The 13843-nt window shown below is 42.8% G+C and overlaps 1 protein-coding gene across 1 annotated transcript in view; it reads left to right on the top strand.

Moving 5' to 3' along the window:
- Window positions 1–1713: 1713 nt before the first annotated feature.
- LOC311135014 (regulating synaptic membrane exocytosis protein 1-like) overlaps window positions 1714–13843 on the top strand; it is a gene marked incomplete at both ends in the record, with an annotated part of 81109 nt that continues 68979 nt past the window's right edge. The window contains 2 exons of the mRNA XM_084168851.1: window positions 1714–1877; window positions 4868–4942. Of these exons, the coding sequence (XP_084024977.1) occupies window positions 1714–1877; window positions 4868–4942 (239 nt within the window). The remainder of the gene's footprint in view (window positions 1878–4867; window positions 4943–13843) is intronic.

Below are 13843 nucleotides of genomic sequence, written 5' to 3' on the forward strand. Positions count from 1 at the left end.
GTAGGCTTGTGGCTGGGCGTTGTGGATGGGCGTTTAAGTAGTCTCTGAAGGTCGCATGTTCAATCTCATTGCTAGACACTCGTTATTATTATTATTTATTTTTTGCTTTTCCCAAACCTTAACCCTAACCTTAACCATTCGGAATTAATGTCTAAACTTAAATTTAACCCTAACCTTAACCATTCGGTAGTGATACATACACTTCAGTTTTTGTTTCAATTTTTGCAGAGTTTGACTGACAGCTAAGATGTGGCACCACATGACGCAATTAAAACTTCAAACCATGGCATAATTCTGTTACTGCAGTTACGCCACGGGTTTGCATTTTATTTGGAGATTGGGTTGAAAAGATCCCACCTTGTCTAGCATATTTTGTTTAGTCGACATTTGTTACAAATTTCCTGTTTCTATCCGGCCTGCTGTGACATTTTTTATCCGCCTACTTTACTTGCATAAAAAGATTGGATGGAAACCTGCTTAGTGATTATTTTTTTTAAAAATTCATTTCAAATTAACGTGCTCTTGCCATTCAAAGGTATTTCCTTGCAATATTATTTATTTTGTTCTCAATACTTTTGGGTTGTTGATTTGCTTTCAATATCATTATTATTTTGCAATAATAAGATTTTTGTTCTCGAATTCAAAAGGTTTTCTTGATATTAAAGGCACAAAAGTAAGTCCATAAAACTCTGTAGCACTAGTAATACTGTAGCCTAGCTATGAAACATCAGCGTCGGGCTAAACTGAAAGACTTCTGATACGAGCACCTCAAACAGGCAACCAACAACTAGGCTACAACTCTTTTAGGGCGCAATTCAATGACAATAATATATAATAGTATGATATGTAGGCTACATTGATTTGTAAACTGAAATACAAATAACATTCTCATTATGATAGAGTGAATAATGTTTTATGAAAAATACGGGGAAGCTTTGGTTAGCCATCTCCTTTTGAGTCTCGCCGCCGGCCGCCCACTGCCCTTTCCATGGCCCTGAAATAGGCTCATACACATTTTCAGTGTAGGGTAGACAACCAATGCTAAATTTGTGTTGCGAGTATTTTGAGCTGGGGCCCTAACAAGATACAACAACACTACTGACACTCACACGCACACGAGGAAGGGAGGAAGGAAGCGCGTCACTAGCACACTACGATTGATGAAGTGAGAGAGAATATTGTGCACGCGCCTCGTACGGTGAGCCCCCATTCTCAAATGAGAATGCGCGCTCCCGGCGTGAGAAGATGTGCGCGCTTCAGGGGCTGCGGTCCCATTGACGGTTCCACATCTCCCGGACAGCGGCAGCATCAGCAGCAGAGCGCGGCAGCGCTAGAAAACAAGGCGCCCACCCAGCCAGCGGACCAGCCTAGGCAGCGGCAGAGTAACATCTCTCCGCGGTGAAGAAAGCTAAGCCTTCCCAGGTGACCAAGTATCATTCTCCACCAGAGATGGGTTCCCCGTAACTGGAGGTGGAGGGGAGAGGCGGGCGGGCGGGGGGTGGGGGGGAGAAGAGAAAAGAGCAAGAGAGAGGCAGAGGGAGAGGAAAGGCGACTAGGAACCGAAGAAGCACTACCTCCGTGGGTGCCCGCCACCATGAGAGCCTTGCATCACTTGCCCCAGCCGTTGCTTCGTCCATGGGCCATGTCGTGATCCGTGGGCTCCGCCAGCGGGATTTCTGTCCGTGATCCGAGCCGCCGAGGAAGGGGGAGAAGATGTCCGCTTCGGTGGGCCCTCGGGGCGGCCCGCGCCCACCCGTTGCGCCGGCGTCCATGCATGAGCCGGACCTGAGCCATCTGACTGAGGAAGAGAGGAAGATAATCATGGCCGTGTTAGCTCGACAGAAGGAGGAGGAGGAGAAGGAAGAGGCCATGTTAAAGTAAGAGAGATACTGTGGCTATTTCCGCTCTGGAGATGTTGGGGAGATGTAGTGCAGAGATGGTACCAATACTGCTGCTCATCGGCCGCTAGGCTACCAATAGGCTACCAAACCTATACAAATATCTGCCTACCTAACCTACTCAATGCTATCGAAGTGTGTGTGTGTGTGTCAGTATGTATAGCCCCAGCTCCTCTCACGGCAAAGATAGTGTAGCCTATTTGCGCCCTCACTCTTATCCATCTATAGCCTATAATTTAGTCTACAGAGAGTCAACGATGACCTAACAAGATGCCATAACATGCTGTGTGTGCGTGTGTGAAAGAGAGAGCGAGGAAGAGGTTTCTGAGTAAGCGTGTGTTGGGTCAGCGCTGTCACAGGTGTAAGAAATGAAGAGGGAGAGGGAGGGAGGGAGAAAGAGAGAAGTGGGAGAGAGAGGGGTGTTTCGTCCCCGAGACACGCAGCAGCGTCACACTCCACTGTGTTCGGATGCCCGGACACGAATAACTGGATATCTAACTAATTTATTCTCAACCTCACCCATTTCCCCCCAATGCAATCCTGTGTCCTGTTATATCCGAACACTTCTAAATTGCTGTCTATATAGGTTATAAATAGTATATAGCCCAGTATCTCAAGCACTGCGTCTGTAGGCTATAGGCTAAATTCAGGCTGCGATTGCACAACGTGATTTGAACGAGACTCTCACATTTCTGCTTGTAAAATCAGTGCATCTCTGCTCTAGCGGTGTGTTTCCATCCCATATCTCAACAGCTGTTTGCGTGTTCGGTCGCTGCTTTGGCGACGCGGTGCGGTTGAGTATAACAGCCCAATGTAGGCCAGCTCCAGCACTCTCGCATCAGGCTACAGCAGCCCATCAGAAAGGCTAGCGTAAATACATGTAGCCTAGTCTATGCCCTATGTGCTGTTCTATTATAGTGTATAATGGTCGATAATCAGCACAGTCAGCCTGTGCTATTTTAGTATTTTCACATACAGAACACGAGCCGGTGTGGAAGCAGCACTTCTGTTGTATTTGTCACGACCAAAAATCGAAGGTTTGTCATCGTGAGTTAAATATAACCCTATCTGAGTAGCATATTACTCGACTGATTGCCTGACAAACTGCAGCGAGGTGATATGACCTCAAACAAGTCACTGCTATCGCATAGTCTTATAGAGAATGAATAACTAGGCTCCTATGAGAACTCCTGTGCTATTCACGTCTGTGTTCTATTTTAGGCTCGTTGTGCAGAGTGATGACCCTGCACTGAAACTGCAGATCGATTCATTGCATCTAAAGAAGGAAGTGTCCAATGCATAAGTGGTCATGCATAATTGTAATCATAGGCTATGCATCAGCCCTGTAACACTGTAGCATGTGTGTGTGTGTGTGTGTGCCCATGCATGCTTCGCATGCTCATGTGGTTTGCTGTGTGATCTGAATTGCAACATATGCTACAGTAGCCTATGTGCCCACACTCTAGTGATGAAAATAGCCTTGTGTAAGTCTTCCACTCACAGAACTCACCTATATCTGATAGCATCATTTACTCTAATCACAACATCAGATTACAGTAGACCTGGGCTGAACTGATATTTCATCTAATCTGCCCATTCTATGCTGTAAAGCCGTTCGATAAACCCACTAATGTGAGAAGCACTGATGAAACCTGCACACAGTACTATGACCACACATATACATACACCCACACACACACAGGCTGGAATTTAATCAAAACCGGCAAATCAATATTTACACAGTGCTTTTGTATTCATACTATCTGCCCATGCATATGTAGTGTGTGGGTGTGGGTGTACTGTATGTGCAGATATTTTCCTGCATAGGTCACAGTCAGAAAAAAAAAATCTGATGGTTGTAAGAACGCAGTGTGCTCCTCTGGTACTGTATCCGAAGAATTAGGTTTTGCTTATACATACACTTTTTCACCCAATCGGTGTAATTGAAGATGGGAGGTTTGAACAGCAGAAATACTGGACAGTCAGACACAGTTGCTATCGAACCCAATTTTTTTTCATAACACTCATCTAATGACAGCTCAAACACAATGTGTTATCCCTTTCAGTTTTAGACAGAACGCCTCCATGTTGTGGGGTTCTCATAGGGTTTTATCTGTGATCAAGATGATCAGAGGACCCACCCAATGATGTGTCAGATTTCTGAGGGAAAAAAAGAAAACAATAGATATTTTGAAGTAAAAGTGAAAAACATACTAGTGTATAATTATTTTCTCTGAAAAAATATTTTCTAAGTCATTGTTGTGTAGTTCTAAAATATGATAAATCTGTTCTTTGTAATTGTAATTGATGATCTACATAGCAACTTCTTCTATTCTGATTGGTCAGGTGTTGGTTAATTGTTGAAGGAGAACAGGAAGAAGTGGATTTGATTTATGGCTGTGAATGGGTTTGCACTAGATAGCACAGTCACAAAGTATACTATATCGTAACAATTCACGAAAACAAAAAGGTGCTTTTTGGTCTGAATTTAAGGTTAAGGTTAGGCCTAATGTTAGTAGTGTGGTTAGGGTTAAGGTTAGGGTTCGGTTTAAAATCACATTTTAATAAGATAAATTGTAGAAATAGGTGGGGGGGTTATGACTTTGTGGCTGTGGTAACTAGTGACGACCCTGTGAATGTGGTCATTTCATCCATCCAGTGTTTAATCTCGTTCAACTGCTCAGACGTTGCATGTATCAACCAATGGTTGGGCGCTACTTCATGGACTGTGCATTTGAGCACCAGATTTCCATAACAAATGATGTGGTTAGCTGATACGTAAAATACCTATCCAGTCATTGTAAGATCTGGCAGGCGTCAGCAACGTCTGAGCAGAGGAATTTGCCCAATGTCTAAATAGAGAGTCATGCATCCACCTTCTAAAGAACCCTCACACTACACCATTGTATAACATTTTACAACATTTTCTGACAATATTCCAACCACATTGTCCCTCTTGTGTGTTCCAGGGAGGAGAGGCCAATTCAAGCAAGAACTGTGAACCTGGTTGGGCAGAAGAAGCCTCCTCAGCAAAATGATGTCAGGTAAAAACCATTATACAACCATATTTTGCTGTCTATTTCCTTTTCAGGTTCAGCTGTATATTGTAACACAGTCTTGGGGTGGTCAGAAGGCCTGGGTTCGAACCCAGTCTGTCAGAATGGTTCCTAAACCCGGGATGGATCTCTGAGGACAAGGCGGTCAAAGGGGGGTAAGGTGTAACGGATGTGGTTTGGTGCTCGCGTGATGCGTAACTTTGCCTGAAACCTGAAGATTTGTGTTAGCTCCCCAAGCTTACGTCAACCACAGCATTCCACAACCCAGTGAGAAGATGGACATCACTTGTCAATTAACTCTTAAGGACTATTGCGCCATCATTGAGTCTTTGACATGGGTTGTGTTGTGGATATGTGGTTAAGCCTGGTGCCCCTAACAGCTGGTCCAGAGTCAGATGTTCTGTATCCTCCTAGTGGTTAGAAAGTTAGAATTTGAGGTTGGGTAATCTGACCCCAGATGTCTGGTTATAGCCAACTTCCTATCACTCTGGCTCTGAAGAGCCACCTTCCAGAGACACTTGAAAACCTACCTCTTTAAGGAATATCTGGAATAGTATAAAAGTAATCCTTCTACCCCCCCCCCATAAAAAAAAAAAAGTGGTTGTCCCACTGGCTATCATAAGTTGAATGCACCAATTTGTAAGTCGCTCTGGATAAGAGCGTCTGCTAAATGATGTAAATGTAAATGTAAAGAGAAAAACAGCCAGTATCCACCCAGAGTGATAAGTATGTCATATTGAAGTACCAGTATGTCAACTATAAATCCAGCATCTAAGGCCCCTTTAACTGAGGCAAGTTTGAGGATGCAGTTGAGAATGTGTGTTTCAGTCTGTATGTTTTGGTGTTCTTGGTAGTGGGAGGTGTGGTCACTACTTAACGCTTATGTCTGTAATAGAGATTGTCTTGGTAGCACAATGAACATGTTATGTGTGTACATACTGTAAGTAATTATGTCTGCATGGTCGTGCACGTTTACAGTTTGTGTGTGTGTGTGGTGTTGCATGTGAGTGTTTTTTGCGTGCACTTGTGTGTTTGTTTTGTGCAAGAATGCATGTGTGTGTGAGAGGTTGGATCAGAGAGCGGTGGGATTAAGGGGTAAGTCAGCTGGATCACATCTGCTTCCCCGAGAAATCACGGAATGTGGCCGATTATGACATTATACCACGGAATCCCGGTCAGTATTCCGACACATACGTAATGTCAGCAAGCCGTCAGATCGGGATACAGATAATGATAAGAACTTTACACTGATGAAAAGCAGTGAACTATAAGGAATTTGGTATCACTTGACATGCAGGCTATTATGTACATGTACTATCTGTTTTTCTATATATGATCCTAGATGAGCACAGATGTTGATGTGTGATATGAATTTGGGGAGCTCAAGAAATGCAAAGCAGATTTCTATAAAGGGCAATTGAAGTGAACTCATAATGCATTAATGATAGACCTACTATTCCTGTTGATAGAGAGAAAGATAAACAAATAGAGAGAAAAGCTTTCATAACTCTATGTACATTAAAGACGAGCCCTCAAAAGCCATGTAATTTTTTTGAGTGTATGAATAGTAGAATACACAAGGTGCAAATTTGATACTTAGTTGTGCATCAGCAGTTTCCCTCTTGTATATGTCACTCACTGACATGTCAGTTAACACTTTTTAGATTGGTAAATTAGTCTAGTTAGTCTAGCCAGCTATCTAAACTTGTAGTTATCATGGCTGAATTACCGACCTGAATTACCCCATGTCCAGGGGCCCTGACCTCCAGGGAGCCTCCATTGATTTTGTTTTTCACGCTCACTCATACATCATATTAACATGGCATACAGTATGTCATGGCAAAATGTGTAGAATTGCAGGAAATTAGCTTTAAAACTGCAGAAATGTCACCCCACCCCATGACAACTTGTAGAATTCCAGGTAATTAGCAGCTAAATTACAAAAACAAATGTTCTGTAAAGCAAACACATTTTTTTACTTTTTGTTAATAAAATACTTTTCTGCTAAAAGATCCCTATGTACGTATTAAATTATAGTTTTTAATCCCGGTACTGAGTTAATGTGTAGCGGCTAATTGTATAGCTAATAGGCTATGTGTTTGTAGATCGACTGAGTTGAATGAAGCTACAGCAACCAATGTGATAATGGCTGGGGTCATTTTTGCTTGTTCTTGCTGTTCTCCAAATAGCATTTTAGAGTATTTAAATTGTATAGAAATGCAGTAAATGAGCTTCAACTTTCTTAACAAACTGAACCCCACGGACCCACCCCCCGGACCTCACTAAAACTCAGACCGTGGTTACGGCCCTGCTCCTGCCTACTGAGGAACACAGGCTATGTAAGATAACCTCTTAGCATTAGCATCACCTACCGCCAGGTAGCATTCTCGCTAAAACTCAAGTCAAACATTAGCTAGCAATAGTCACAGTTTCTGTAACTTTATATTTACCATATAGAGCTTACATTACTCTTCCCTCTTTATGACAGAGGTTCTGTAACATTCTGTAACAATGCACATATATAAGGCCCAGCTTCTTTCACCGTTATACCCCTTGGAGTAAAGAGACTCCTGGGAGGATACTAGCCAATCACAGAGCTCAGGAATTGCCATGGCGCCAGTGTCAGGAGACTGCTATTCAATCTACATGTGTAGAATATGCATGGAGTTCCTGACTGCTTACTTCTATGAGTCTTCACAGGAGAACGCATGGATACTGTACACACATTAGAGAAGCACTGCTAGTACACAGCTAACTCAACATAACCTAGCATGACTTATGTACTGTATCTCTCTGCAGTTACAGGATATTGTTCCTTGTAGGGTTCAGCTCAGTGTGAGTTTGTGTGTGTGTGTACATGTACAGTGAGGGAAAAAAGTATTTGATCCCCTGCTGATTTTGTACATTTGCCCACTGACAAAGAAATGATCAGTCTATAATTTTAATGGTAGGTTTATTTGAACAGTGAGAGACAGAATAACAACAAAAAAATCAAGAAAAACGCATGTAAAAAATGTTATAAATTGATTTGCATTTTAATGAGGGAAATAAGTATTTGACCCCCTCTAAATCAGATAGTTTTCTGGCTTCCAGGTGTCTTTTATACAGGTAACGAGCTGAGATTAGGAGCACACTCTTAAAGGGAGTGCTCCTAATCTCAGTTTGTAACCTGTATAAAAGACACCTGTCCACAGAAGCAATCAATCAATCAGATTCCAAACTCTCCACGATGGCCAAGACCAAAGGGCTCTCCAAGGATGTCAGGGACAAGATTGTAGACCTACACAAGGCTGGAATGGGCTACAAGACCATCGCCAAGCAGCTTGGTGAGAAGGTGACAACAGTTGGTGCGATTATTCGCAAATGGAAGAAACACAAAATAACTGTCAATCTCCCTCGGCCTGGGGCTCCATGCAAGATCTCACCTCGTGGAGTTGCAATGATCATGAGAACGGTGAGGAATCAGCCCAGAACTACACGGTAGGATCTTGTCAATGATCTCAAGGCAGCTGGGACCATAGTAACCAAGAAAACAATTGGTAACACACTACGCCGTGAAGAACTGAAATCCTGCAGCGCCCACAAGGTCCCCCTGCTCAAGAAAGCACATATACAGGGCCGTCTGAAGTTTGCCAATGAACATCTGAATGATTCAGAGGAGAACTGGGTGAAAGTGTTGTGGTCAGATGAGACCAAAATCGAGCTCTTTGGCATCAACTCAACTCGCCGTGTTTGGAGGAGGAGGAATGCTGCCTATGACCCCAAGAACATCATCCCCACCGTCAAACATGGAGGTGGAAACATTATGCTTTGGGGGTGTTTTTCTGCTAAGGGGACAGGACAACTTCACCTCAACAAAGGGATGATGGACGGGGCCATGTACCGTGAAATCTTGGGTGAGAACCTCCTTCCCTCAGCCAGGGCATTGAAAATGGGTCGTGGATGGGTTTTCCAGCATGACAATGACCCAAAACACACGGCCAAGGCAACAAAGGACTGGCTCAAGAAGAAGCACATTAAGGTCCTGGAATGGCCTAGCCAGTCTCCAGACCTTAATCCCATAGAAAATCTGTGGAGGGAGCTGAAGGTTCGAGTTGCCAAACGTCAGCCTCGAAACCTTAATGACTTGGAGAAGATCTGCAAAGAGGAGTGGAACAAAATCCCTCCTGAGATGTGTGCAAACCTGGTGGCCAACTACAATAAACGTCTGACCTCTGTGATTGCCAACAAGGGTTTTGCCACCAAGTACTAAGTCATGTTTTGCAGAGGGGTCAAATACTTATTTCCCTCATTAAAATGCAAATCAATTTATAACATTTTTGACATGCGTTTTCTTGATTTTTTTGTTGTTATTCTGTCTCTCACTGTTCAAATAAACCTACCATTAAAATGATAGACTGATCATGTCTTTGTCAGTGGGCAAACGTACAAAATCAGCAGGGAATCAAATACTTTTTTCCCTCACTGTACGTGCATCTGTGTGTACGTGCATGTGTGTGTAGGCGGTGCCCACCCTACTAAAGATGGAGCTTTGTACAGAAGTGTGTTTGTGTGTGATGGTATGTGTGATTGTAGACGGTGCACTTCCCACCCTGCTGAAGGTAGAGCTCGGTGCCAAGCCATATGGAGCTGGGCATTTCCATCTAAAAGGACCCATGAGTGTCAAATGAAACTAAGAGTCTATATTTTTTAGAAATGAAGGCATGTATACATTTTGCAACCATTTTCCATCCTACAAATGTGTAATGCTAAAATGTAGTGCAAATGCTTTGATTTCTGGTCAAACAGATGAGAAGGGTCTTAGACAACATCTACCATACAGTATACGTATACTTCCATACATTTCTTCAACTGGTACCGGGGGACTTTCAGACAAGTCTTTTGAGGCTTGTGGGCATCCTATAGCAAAACAACCGACATGTATGTGTTCATGGAAGTCTCAACTTTCCACAGAGGGGTCATATTAGTGTGTAGCCTAAACTGTTTGGACGCTACAGACAGAAGTTGGCAGATCGGCTGTACTGACTTCAGACGAGTCCCAAGACGCTTGTGGGGGTCATAGAGCAAAACGGAGAGCACCATCGTGTTCGTGAGAGTCTCATCTTTCTACACAGGGGTCATAGGTCATAGTTTGTAGGCCAAACCGTTGGGACACTACAGATGATTTTGTGAGAAGACCGATTTTCGGGATGTCTCACCGCTCTAGCTCTGTCACCTTTCACCGCAGATGCGGAAGTGCGACATCGGCGGATGCAGTGGATTGAGCAATGCAAAAAAACAGATATCTCTAGCTTAAACTGACAGATTTGTATGTTTTTTATTATTATGATAATTAGACTTCCGCGGGGGCACAGACATAGACTAGTCAAAAGTAAATGTTTCCATTGGAAAACTTCCCTGGTCTTTGTGGTTGAATTGGTGTTTGAAATTCACTGCTCGACTGAGGGACCTTACAGATAATTGTATGTGTGGGGTACAGACTCAAGACATTTCTAAATGTTTTGTGTATACAGTGCCTTCAGAAAGTATTCATACCCCTTGACTTTTTCCACATTTTGTTGCGTTACAGCCTGAGTTTAAAAATGATTAAATTGAGATGTCACTGGCCTACACACAATACCCCATAATGTCAAAATAGAATTATGTTTTTAGATATTTTTAACAAATTAATAAAAAAATGTAAAGCTGAAATGTCTTGAGTCAATAAGTATTCAACCTCTTTGTTATGGCAAGCCTAAATACATTCAGGAGTAAAAATGTGCTTAACAAGTCACATAATAAGTTGCATGGACTCACTCTGAGTGTAATAATAGTGTTTAACATGATTTTTGAATGACTACCTCATCTCTGTACCCCACACATACAATTATCTTTAAGGTCCCTCAGTCGAGCAGTGAATTTCAAACACAGATTGAACCACAATGATCAGGGAGGTTTTCCAATGCCTCTCAAAGAAGAGCACCTATTGGTAGATGGGTAAAATAAAATATATAATGCAGACATTGAATATCCCTTTGAGCATGGTGAACTTATTCATTACACTTTGGATGGTGTATCAATATGTAAGGGTTGGTGTGAGGTGTGGCACAGTGGTCTAAGGCACTGCATTGCATTGCTAGCTGTGCCACTAGAGATCCTGGTTCGAATCCAGGCTCTGTCGTAGCCGGCCGCGACCGGGAGACCCATGGAGCGGCACGCGCAATTGGCCCAGCGTCGTCCAGGGTAGGGGAGGGAATGGCCGGCAGGGATGTAGCTCAGTTGATAGAGCATGGTGTTTGCAACGCATGGGTTGTGGGTTCGATTCCCACAGGGGGTATGAAAAAATAATAATGTATGCACTAACTAACTGTAAGTCGCTCTGGATACGAGCGTCTGCTAAATGACGTAAATGTGTGACCCAGGTGCGGTGCAGGATAGACAGGCAGTAGGCAAGGATGGTGAAACAAGGATCTTTACTGGTGGTCCAAAAGCCAGGATACAAATCAACGGACTACATACGAAAACAAATGAGGAGCACATAGGTCTCCAAAAAACAGGCTGACAGCAAACAATACGAAATACTAACTCTGACTGGAAAAACACAATGACACAGGGAGAACACTTCTCGAGTACCTGTAACTCCGTCACGTAATCCGACACTGATACATACTGCTTGACATCAAGGAACTAGCAGAGAAAACTGAGCAAAGTAACACAGGGAAGTGAGGGCATAAATACACAGGTGAATCAGATAGCCACAGGTGACACCAATAGGCAGATAATTAGTCCCAACTGTGAGTGAGGAGGTGCCTATGGTTGTCGGAAGATTACACCTAGTGGGTCGCTCCGGAACTGCGACCCACTCCTGTAACATCAATACACCCAGTCACTACAAAGATACAGGCGTCCTTCCTAACTCAGTTGCCGGACAGGAAGGAAACCGCTCAGGGATTTCACCATGAGGCCAATGGTGACTTTAAAACAGTTACAGAGTTTAATGGTAGTGACAAGAGAAAACTGAGGATGGATCAACAACATTGTAGTTACTCCACAATACTAACCTAATTGACAGAGTGAAAAGAAGAAAGCCTTTACAGAATACAAATATTCCACAACATGCATCCTGTTTGCAATAAGACACTTAAGTAAAAGTGCAAAACATGTGGTAAATAAATGAACTTTATGTCCTGAATGCGAAGTGTTATGTTTACCACACCTTCATATTTTATAGCATGGTGGTGGCTACAACTTGTTATGGGTATGCTTGTCATCAGCAAGGACTAGCAAGGACCCCTTTTGTGGTAGCAAATTCATCAGGGACCCCCTCATAATCAGAGCACTACTCGAGTGAGATAAATAAAATAGCAGACGAACCAAGTCTCGGGCGAAGGAACATTTAAATATCCCATCTCTTGGCACCGGAGAGAAACATTTTCAATTTTCAAGCAAATTTCCTGCAATTCTACACATTTTGCCATGAGGAAGAGAGAACACTTTGCTGTTTTAAAGCCTCAATTACAATGCATTTCTGTAAAAAAAATATATATTTGAGGGCGGAACTCATTACAATAATAGCCAGTGTGTGGAATAATACCCAAAAGGATATTGCATAGGATATTGCATATTTCTACCTTTGTGTACCTATTCAGGATACATCACCATGAAGAGAATGATATTCATATCCCTAATTATGCATTTCTGTATAGTACAGATAAGTGACCCGTGATGTAATTCCGTTACTGGAATTCCGTTACCAGATAAAATCCACTTCACCTACTGTAGTTCAAAACCAAAATATATTTTGTTCAAACTCAAGGTGTTGTAGCTGACACCCCATTCTTTCTGCAGACATATTTGAATCTTAATTCAAGCAGATATTTAACAGAGTTTTTGGAAAATGTATATCGCATAAAAACTGAGGGAGATTTTACCGTAACTCTGTTACAAAACTTTGCATCTACATAGTTCTTCCAGTAAATATGTTTTTGTGAAATGTTCTTTGTAAATTGTTCAAAGTTGTCCTTGTGCATAGAGTTGTATGGTTGAGTAAACTTTGAAATCAATGGTTTTGTTTGGCATACATTTTAAAGTGAAAAACTCAAAGCGTAATTCCGTTAGCATGGAATTGCCCAGTTCTGTCTGGGGAGCACACTACCCACTTAGCTCTGCTGTTGGCTCTGGTGCTCTCTCCATCTGTCTTCCTCATCTTCTATTTCCATCGCTCAATCTCTTCCTCTATATCTTCCTCTTTATCTCCTCCACGCTGCCTGTCTTTTATGTGTTTTATAAAGCCTAAAATGTGGTGTAAAAATAGACATCCTCAGGTATCTGGCTAATTACTGTGTGTGTGCGCATGGGCCTGCCTGTGTGTGTGACTTTAGTGCTCTTTAAGCCTGTGACAGTGTGTAAGTAATTAGGTGTGTTATTGACAGAGTGGAGTGTCTTCTCAAGTGGACTGAATCTCTCTCTCTCTCGCTCTCTCTCTCTCTCTCTCTCTCTCTCTCTCTCTCTCTCTCTCTCTCTCTCCCTCTCTCTCTCTCTCTCTCTCTCTCTCTCTCTCTCTCTCTCTCTCTCTCTCTCTCTCTCTCTCTCTCTCTCTCTCTCTCTCTCTCTCTCTCTCTCTCTCTCTCTCTCTCTCTCTCTCTGCTGGGAAATGTTATTGTCTTGGAGCTGCAGGCTTCTTGAAGTCCCACTCAGTAATGAACATAGGCCCTCCAGACCAGACCAGTCCATGTACCCAAGAACAGTTTGTGTTGCATAGCCAATAATCAATACAGTGCATGTGTCTTGAGGTTGGGGAACCTACATAAGCACCAAAAAGGCCACCCAGTATAGGGTTGAGGAAGTAGGGAGGCAGAGATGAGGAGAGGGAAGAGCAAGTGTGTGTAAGCGAGCAGCTGAGCTAAATAG

This window comes from Coregonus lavaretus (assembly GCF_964263955.1).
Source record: "Coregonus lavaretus genome assembly, chromosome: 1".
NCBI classification, from domain to species: domain Eukaryota; kingdom Metazoa; phylum Chordata; class Actinopteri; order Salmoniformes; family Salmonidae; genus Coregonus; species Coregonus lavaretus.